At 40.1% G+C, this 10000-nt stretch overlaps 1 protein-coding gene across 1 annotated transcript in view; it reads right to left on the reverse strand.

Annotated features, from left to right (window-relative positions):
• The window catches only part of LOC138052893 (intermembrane lipid transfer protein VPS13C-like), a 126760-nt gene that overhangs the window by 53346 nt on the left and 63414 nt on the right, over positions 1–10000 (reverse strand). The window contains exons 62-68 of the mRNA XM_068899488.1: positions 9095–9178; positions 8763–8869; positions 8007–8185; positions 7707–7813; positions 3414–3769; positions 2095–2211; positions 239–400 (exon numbers count right to left, since the gene is read on the reverse strand). Of these exons, the coding sequence (XP_068755589.1) occupies positions 239–400; positions 2095–2211; positions 3414–3769; positions 7707–7813; positions 8007–8185; positions 8763–8869; positions 9095–9178 (1112 nt within the window). The remainder of the gene's footprint in view (positions 1–238; positions 401–2094; positions 2212–3413; positions 3770–7706; positions 7814–8006; positions 8186–8762; positions 8870–9094; positions 9179–10000) is intronic.

A 10000-nucleotide genomic window follows, 5' to 3' on the forward strand; every position in this document is an offset into this window, starting at 1 on the left:
AATCGTACGTTTTGTTTAGTATGCGTGTCCCGACCAAGAAGAGTTTTCCTTTTTAAAAAGACTTGCCGAACAGAGTACACAACCAACCAATAAACTCAACCCTCACAGGACGTGAATTCCGAGCGATGAGACCGGGATAAACATGACGAAAGGTGGACGGCCTAAACACTGTTCAAACATTGCTTTCCCTTAAGTTACTCAAAGCAAGGCCATCTATGAAACAAAAAACCATGCATACCTCTTTTTGACCAATCAATTCTTTAACCACGTTGGTGACAGTGGTAAGGAGTCCAGGTGAAAACTCGAACAGCATGGCTTCTAGATCAATTTCAATTTCCTGGCCACCTTTGTTAGAAGCAGGTGTTGAGTACTTGAAAGTCATGGAACAAGGATTTAAAACCTGGAAATATGAATAAATGAGTTTTTAACGAGAAAATAACAATATTCTGTCAAATGGAAGCGTCCTAGATCTTAAAACCCCTGCAAACCGACACAACATTTTTGGCCAACAACTATTAGAAATCCCTGCTCCACTGATGAAAAACTAAGCCAAAACGTTTCTCCTAGACCTCAAACAACATTTGCACAGCGTGCGATTAAGGCCAGGAGACGGTTATTGTGGAAAGCCAAAACTTTCTTATGTAATCTTTATTCTTTTGGTCTTGAAATTTCGTCTTGATGTTTTGGAGTTTTGTCATAGTGTACTGTGGCAACAATATTATGTGGTCTGGTTTTGTTATTATGTGGCGAGGTTTTGTCATTAAGTGACGAGGTTTGCTGGTTATGTGTTGTGTTTCCATCATGATGTGTTGAGGTCTTCTCTTGACGTGCTGTGTTTATAATCACATAGAGGGAGAAACTCGACATCATAAAAGAACCTCACCACATATAATATAAACACGGCACGTCAAAAGAAGACCTCAACACATCACAACACGAAAGCACCAAACCTCGTCACATAATGACAAACCCTCACCACAAGACCAAAAAAATAAAGATTACATAAGAAAATTACAGTTTTCCATAAGTTTTGGTGCTGTTTAAAGTGCCCCTGTGACCAAAAAAATCAATTCATATTTTTCTTTGGATTTCTAAACTACGTTAACAAAACACTAAGTGACCCACGTTTTAAGCCTTGATTTCAAAAAGACACCTCTTTACTTTAACTGTAATTTCCTATTTAATGGTCCGCCATTACTAACATTATGTTCTTGAGAAAGGAAAGGAAAGGAAAGGAACTTTATTTAAGTGTCTAGTCGTTCTAGCGCTGGAGCGCTAATTGGGGACACTGTAAACTAAAATTAACAATGAAAGTAAATCAAGTCAAATGTTGGTTTTTGAAGAGAGGGGAAACCGGAGTACCCGGAGAAAACCTCTCGGTGCAGAGTAGAGAACCAACAAACTCAACCCACATATGACGCCGAGTCCGGGAATCGAACCCGGGCCACATTGGTGGGAGGCGAGTGCTCTCACCACTGCGCCATCCCAGCACCCTGAGAGCTGGATCCAGGAGAAAATGACGTCAAAGGCTCAATCTGAAGGAAAAATGGAAGTGGTTTTTTTGATCACAGGGGCACTTTAATGATTTATCTGTAGCACAGTGACATGTACACTGACCTGTGACCCATGACCTGTGTTTTAGACCCACCGCCCTAGTCACCATTGAAAACGGAATTACATTCCTTTCACCGTTGTATTACTGAATTAAATACCTTATGCTAACTGAGTTTGAGGGCCGCATTTTAATTCTACGGCGCATTTTTTAATGTCAAATTTCAAACAATTAATTTAGCTATTCAGACCTTCACAATACAAACCTTCAATTCAATTGAATATTTGAATTGTCGAATTGAATGTTTGAATGGCATGCATGTTTGAATTTTGAAGGTCTGAATTGAAAAACTAAAGGCTGGAATTGAGAAAATGAGGGTTTGAATTTCCAAACTGAAATTTGGAATTGCCGAACTGGGGATTTGAATTTCCAAACTGAAGGTTTGAATTGCCGAATCGAACGTTTGAATTTTGACAATAAAACCGCGCCATACAATTATAGTGGCCGCATTTTTAACATTCGAACCACAAACTTGTACTTACCTTGTAGGTTGTCTTAGTTACATCTGGGAACTGAGACGCGTGCATTTGAAGGTCCGTTAGCTTTGCCGAAAGCATCTGTTTACCATCACCCATGCTGTAATCAAATTCAACTTCCGCCTGAAATTTCACAATGGTAGTAATTCAACAGATAATAGCGATAATTCTTGTTTACAAACATTGACGTCTCATTTCTTTTGACCTTCAAAATTTGCCAACCACGGAACAAAAGAAGTCATTGTTTCAATAGCCAATTAGGTTCTGGTTGGCATATTAATAACAATGGGTGACGGCACGAGAAACATCGCCAAGGAGTGTTTTCACTCGTGTGATCAGTAACCTCGTGCTTCCACCGCAACAAAAGAAAACGTTTGCATGATAATAGAGCTCAATTCCCGGAGGCTTAGTTGGGTACATCAACATGGCCGCCGTTCCATTGTTTAGGAACACCAACATGGTAGCTGTGACGTTACGTGAAAACACTCTGTAGGGAGCTGAAGCAATGACAGCGGCAACGTCAACGGAAACGTCACTCCAAAATATAACTTAGCGCTATCGCAGGTATTTCGTCTTCTTGCACTTGTACACTGACAATACTGGCAAACTATCCTGTAACTGGATGGGCACGAACGGTTTTAAAGTAAACAATGGAGAATGAATGGTTCATTGTTATATGCCCACGTTATCGTCAAAACCTAAGGGGCTGTTTACATGATACCGGAGCGAGTTCACTTCGGTTCCCTCTTGTGGTTCTGTATTCGTTTACATGACACGACCAGAAATTGTTCTACCGGAACGAGTCATACCGGCGCCAGTTCATCCCGGTTGTTGCACCAGTGTCATGTAAACGAAGAAAAAAAACTACTCGCCGGTTACGGTGTGAACCTAACCTCGTGGTGGGATGGAACGTGTAGCGCATGCCTAACCAACGTCAAGTGTGCCTTCATTTCAACACGATATGAAATCACATAGGCATCATGTAAACACGATACGAAATCGAGTGGTCATCCCGGTATGCAACTCGCGCCGGGGCGATTTCTCTCATCTAAACAGCCCCCCCCCCCCCCCCAAAAAAAAAATTGGTGATTTCACATTATTGTTTTGTGGAGTACGGCAAAGAAATGCACCGAAAATTGGGATGCACGTGCAGCACGAGCATCACTTTCCACTTTTAACCAATCATATTCTTGCTTTTTCAACCCAGTTATAGGATACTTTGCCCGTATTGTAAACGTGAAAGAGATGGAATAGCCGCCGTCATTTGAAACTGTTCTATGACCATAGAACAGTTTATACAGCAGCGTACCAGTTCATCTTCTAACCTGAACTATAAGAGCTTCACTATCTTTCCTTGACGCATCAGACAGAAAGACAATATCTGGTTCTTTCACAACGCAATGAACTGTAATCTTCATATCCGACGAAAGCGATTCAGTGGCAGCATCAACTTCGCTAATGAACTCCAGTCCATAGTCAACTCCATCTCCTGCCTGAGGCACATAAGGGCCTTCAATCTCCGAGACACTACCGAGGGCTGTTTCGCGGTTTGTCTGGCTTGCGGTTGCAGTTCGCGGAACGATTTTGCTAGAGTCTTGTGGTGGAGCGGCAAAGAACTCCAACAAGGGGAGTAAAAATGGGAAGTTGACAAAAATGGTGGCATTTTGTAACAAAATATCAACTGCAAAGGCGATAAAAAAAACGTTCTTTTACTTTTAGAAAGAAAGAAAACGTGACAAAGGGCAACAGGTTAAGTGAATACTTCAACCTGGTTTCTGAAGCAGGCAACGATTAAGGTGGCTCAATGCAGTTTCCAGCACTTTCAAAGACGTAGATTTTTGATGGGTCATAATTACTACTCTTTATCAATTGATGCTACAATTATGGTATAAAAATACTGCCCAATCACTAGCGAACACGTTGGTATTATTTTTGTGACACAATAGGTTACCATAGCAATACTATGACCTGCTAAACATCCTTAATTTCAGCTTTAAGCGCTTATATTTAAAAAACGGCACGGTAAATTTTTTTCTTATTACAGAATTTTGATTAGCAGGATAAGATGTAACTTTTGGCAAAGTTTAAAAAAAATCTGTACGTGGGGTTCAGAGCCGTCTTAATTTTTCGAAAAGTTTAGGTGGCTCTGAACCCCATGTACAGAATTTTTTTAAACTTTGCCAAAAGTTACATCTTATCCTGCTGATCAAAATTCTGTTATAAGAAAAACTTTCACCGTGCCGTTTTTGAAATATAAGCGCTTAAAGCTGAGATTAAGGGTGTTTTTAGCAGGTCATAGTATTGCTATGGTAACCTATTGTGTCACAAAAATAATACCAACGTGTTCGCTAGTGATTGGGCAGTATTTTGATACCATAATTGTATTATCAATTGATAAAGAGTACTAATTATGACTCATCAAAAATCTACGTCTTGGAAAGTGCTGGAAACTGCATTGAGCCACCTTAAAAGTGAATTACAAGAAATTTTTGAGGAATTTATTTTTGAAGATTGCCGCCTTTTCGTGTTTTACTGGACAAATATTTGCAATTGGGACAGACTTTCTTTTTTCTTTCGGTGATCAATTTTCGTGATTTTGGATAACACGCTTTCAAATGAAGCGGAAATTCCGCCTGTTATTTGAGTACAAAAAGCGAGAAATACAACCGTTTTGTTGAGGTAATTTTATCGTTTGCTTCTCAACGAAAAAAAAAAGATACGACTTTCGTAAAGCCCTGGCCAAACTTGGATCCCACGTACAACATTTAACAATTACTCGCCGAAGGCGAGGTGAATCATTGTTTTAGTATAATTACATGGGGGATTATTTCTCATCTCAACAAAACGGCTTGCCGCCATTTTGAAAAATCGCTTAGGCGATTATTGCGTAATGATCAACCAATCAGCGCAGAGAATTTTCAATAATCACGCGTGTAATTACACTAATGTTGGATGTAAATGTTGAGGTAGTGACAAAACACTATCCAACATTGCTCGGCAAATTCAAGTTCAAGTTGGCGCTAAATATGAAAATATGGCGCAAACATTGACACGAAAACCGCTAGTAGCGTTTATGCTACTGGAGCTGTTTGAGGACGGAAAGGACGGATTCAAACGTGGAAAAACCAAACAATGGTTAAGAGAACGTGTAGAAAAGATGTTCACTACAAGATACATCCGCATTTAGGAGATGATGAGAATAAGCTCGGATCAATTTGCAAAAATTTTAAACGCTTTGAACTAGACATCTTAAACAGAGCGATAATGCTCAAGGAGGCTAAACGTGTCCAACAGACATGGCCTTGCTTCATACTCGCTGAAAGAGGTTCCGACAGTTCATCAACAATCACGATCTCCCCTTGGTCCTTGTCCGCCATCTTTGTTGCAAATTATGTTAGAAGCCCAGGCATGAAGATAAGGTAGCGATTCGTGATTGGCTAGCAGCATGAACGTGACACGATTCAGGACACAACTTAGCCGGCAAAACACTACAACATTGTTGCGTCGAGCAGAATTGGTGGTGGTAATGTTTGATCAAAAGCAAATTAAACTCTATTCAACACTTGCTCGAACAAAAATGTTGAACGGACATCTTTCAAAATGGGCGGCCAAACAGTCGAACAATGTTAGAACGAGCAAAGTTGGAGTGTTGAATCCAACTTTGTTCGATAGTTTGGCCAGGGCTTAATTGTTGTAAAGCGATAAGTCATTGTGAACAGAATACCTACAGACGAGTAATCTTTTTTTCTTTCTTGCGGTACGTTTTTCTCGGATCACGACAACAAGGAAAAAACTGCAAAAATTGAACCCACAAACATTTGGAGCCACAAGTAATTTGACGTTCCTTGTCTTCCACTCGTCTCAAACAGAATGAATTCATTTAGGTTGCATTACCCCGCGCCGATTCTAAACAAAGATTGAGTTACCAGAAACTCTAAGATCGTTAGGTAAAAAATTGGCACGATTCACCTGTTAGCAATTATTGATGACATACCTAATTCAGTCCACAACAACACCAAACCTGACACGTGACGAGTACTGGAGTTATTTTTATATGGGTATATGACATAGACTTTACATGTAAGTTAATCAGGACTTTGGAAGGCTAAAATCCTGAATTCAACATTTCGAAAGCTAACCGTTGTGAAACGGGTGCGTAGACTTAACTACTGTTTGGTGAAAATAGCAATCACCAAGGCTGTAACTCTATAAATAGCAGTCCCATCACGCTTAAGCCCACATACTATTATCCTGGTTGGTTTCTATCTGGGTTTGTAAAAGAATGTAAATGCTTTGTTTTTAGTGAAAGTGTACTTAGCTGTCAAGCTAGTTCACAGTCACCCCACTTTTAATAGCGGAGCTCCGCGCGCCGAACGCGAACGCGCGGAGCACAATGATTAAGAAAATATGCTAACCCATCGATGCGAGAAATTTTAGTTTTAGCTATGACGTCATTAGCGACCGTCCGTACGTACGTCCACCCCTACATGTGTGCCAATGTGACCAGTATCACGTAAAAATGGCCGCCTCAGTGAAGGGCTTTATGTGGTTCGTATGTGCAAACATAATTGCTTTTTATGGACTATTCGAAATGATTTTTCACGGAAAAACCTCTGCTAAAGGATGGGAAAAATATCAGGGAAACAATTTCAAGCAATTTTAGAATGCAGCTGGAAAATAACATCGAGGAATTGAGGTTAACGATGAAGATAAACATTTGTGTACGAGTCATGATTTTTAAATGCCACGAACTACTTCGTGGCTGTCTCTTTCGCGTTGATAAAATGAGATATTCTAAGCCACATTTATACAAATAATTAAGTCCAGAAAAGTTAATTATTTTCATAGGTCTTTGAGGATCCATGTTGTCAACCGAACGCAAATGAGATAAATAACCCAGGATCTCCGCTTTTAGGCTTGGCTAAATCTATATGTTAATTTGAAAGAAACAAGATTAAGAACCCCAAATAGCAGGAGGCAACCAGTTAGCTATTTACAAAGCGTGGTAGAGTTGAATCCGGGGCAACGCGAAAAGAAATCCATACCAGAGGTTAGAACGTGCTTTGACGGGGTGCAAACCCAACGCCCTAACCAATGGACTACACTGTCTTCCTCGGAACACTGTCTTCGAACTATACTGTTACATTTCCACTGTATTTTGTACGCGTGGTGTGAATCAAGAAAACTAGCGGATTGTCACAGGGGAGATGACAATTTTACCCCCAATTAATGGAAAAAAAAATGCCGGACTTTTTCCGATATGACTCGGGAATACTCGGATGCCTTTCGATTACAAGGTCGGAAGCAGTCGTAGGCTCGATTCCTGCAAAGGAGCAGTCGATTATATTGTTTCGTTTTACCGATATCATCGACTGGAGTAATTTTTTTATATTTCATCGACCGAAAGCATAAATGTCGGCCAAAAAAAATATTCTTTTGTTTATGTGCTAATTAGACTCACTAGCCTCGCTCTAAAGCAACATTTCTTTTGTATTTTGTACATGCAAACGAGGCTAGTGAGTCTAATTAGCACATAAACAAAAGAATATTTTTTTGGCCGCCATTTATGCATTCGGTCTATGCAGGTCAGACAAAACAATTGGAAAATGTGACCAAACCTTTCATCTCTCCAGAAGCCGACCGGCAGAAAACGATATCACACATTTCTTGAGAAGGCGACGATTCTGTGTCTCTAGGATGGGACGCGATCTTCTTGTCGATTAACCTTTCAATTTTAAAACAAAATCCTGAATTCAACACTACCCCCGAAATAACATTGAAATCGCCGGCTGTTGTTCACACGCGTGATTTTGCGTCGCCATTAAATCGCCGCAAAAATTGCAATAGGAATCGCACCCCAAATTGCAGTAAAACTCACCCGTGTGAACGGCCCTTAAGGAGAACGTAATTTCGCAAACCTTGGGAAGGCAGACACATTCCCTTTACGGACGTCTTCAACCACGCATCCATTCAGCAGACAGTGAATTTGCACAGAGCTGTCACTTGGCAAAACGATCGTCACCAGACTTTTGCCAACTTCCACCAAACACAATCTCGTTGCTGGGTCAAAAACAGCGGATTGTGAATTTAATGAGTCCTGAAAAAAAGAGACTGATAGTTTGCGCAATTAATTTTAACCACAGTACGTCTTCTTGTATCTTTTTGAAAATAAGAACATCTCCCAGCCAAAAAACTGACTAAATATTCATATGCCATACAGTTGGCTCTGTACGTTATGGGCAATAACAATAGTTTTGAGGGTTTGTATTTCAACTTGAACAGTCCGACAGATAAACACGAAAACCAAACAAAACAAAGCAAAAAATCCGAGTTGATCTCTTGTACTTTGTTCTCAATACTGGGAAAACTATTGTCTGTTTTTCGAACATCAGACGAGTTTCGTTCCCAAAGAAAATGGTGCTGCGTGGGCGCAATAAAACAAAAAAAGCAAACCAAGAAGCTCTGATGACAGGCCAACACCAGAACCTCAGCTTCTGAATTTCAAAACGGAGACCATTTTTTATCCTTCGACTCGTTTGACACCAACATTTTTGTGTTTTCCCAAAACGAGATCTTTCAGAGAACCTTCGTCCACTTACTTACTATTCTAATAGCGGACGAGGAATAAAGTTTAACAAAAAAAATGTCCAATGATTACGCCTTTAAATACTCACCAGCGTCGCCTCATTGCTATACAGTGTAAGACTTGCTCCAACGAAATCAAATGAAAACACCATCTGATCCCATACAGTGGTAGCAGTTTCTTCAGGCTGGTTAGGAGCTGTATACAATGACAAATCAACTGCATTGAGGCCAGTGTTACAGATTTACGTAGAAGAGAAATGAAGCATGACGCTTACGGCAAACGGCAGGTATCAAGTAACGTTTCGAAAGAGAGAGACGAGTTAGAATAATCTAATTGTCATGCTTTTATGACAAGTAGCAGCCTACCGTTTCGCGTTTGCCGTTTCACGAAAACGCGATGCCATACCATACCATACCATACCTGTCGAGAGGCTTTCTGAAGGAGAAGATTCCATGTGCTTGGCCTCCTGTTCCATCGAATCGCCTTCTAATGGTTTCCGTTGTTCTAAATTTAAGTGTAATGACTGAATTTGAAAACAGGTTCATGGAGTAAACTAACTCTTGACACGCTTAACATGGAAAACTATCCGTGTGCACAATCAAAAACGCAGATTAACGTACCAGTAGTGTAGCAGCTCTCGTAACCTACTATTATTTAGTACTGTAAGCAGATTCTAATGTTTTTAAGTCCAAATTATTGTTTCAATTGTTAAGTATTTAGTATTTTGTTTTTGGCTAGGGTAGCGCGCCAATCACATCATACGTTACGATAGCTGCTACATCACCCTGATTAACACAAGTTACAATGCAACCCCACGGATTTCTTTGCAACCCGTGGCTTGCAAAGAGGACGAACACTACAGACGTTAATAACTTGATTGCTAATAGAGCGAGTTTTAATCAAGTGTCGTAAAACCAAAACCAAAGTAATTACTTTGGCCAATCAAAAAGGACGGAGACAATCCAGTAAACCAATCAAAACTCGAATTACACGTAGCCAACACAAAGCGCGAGAAAATGTGCACGCGAAAGCCACGATTGGTTTTGCTTTCACTTCTGATTGGTTGAAAAAATGGCCCGAGAACTGTCAACCAATCACTGAGTGAAGTAAATGCAAAACCAAAGCAATTCGCTAATTACTTTGAACACTCAACTGAAAACCGCTCTAAAAGAAACTTTAGAACAACGTTTACGGGGAACTATAAAAAGAAAAAATACACTATTTTTGTTATAAGAATGTCTCATTTTTTCGGCTTAGGCTTAACATTCTTGTTGTTTTTCCGACTTGACTTAGCATGTTCTCAAAGTGTGTGGTGTAGTAAGTGCG

This window comes from Montipora capricornis, chromosome 6, assembly GCF_036669925.1.
Source record: "Montipora capricornis isolate CH-2021 chromosome 6, ASM3666992v2, whole genome shotgun sequence".
Taxonomy (NCBI): domain Eukaryota; kingdom Metazoa; phylum Cnidaria; class Anthozoa; order Scleractinia; family Acroporidae; genus Montipora; species Montipora capricornis.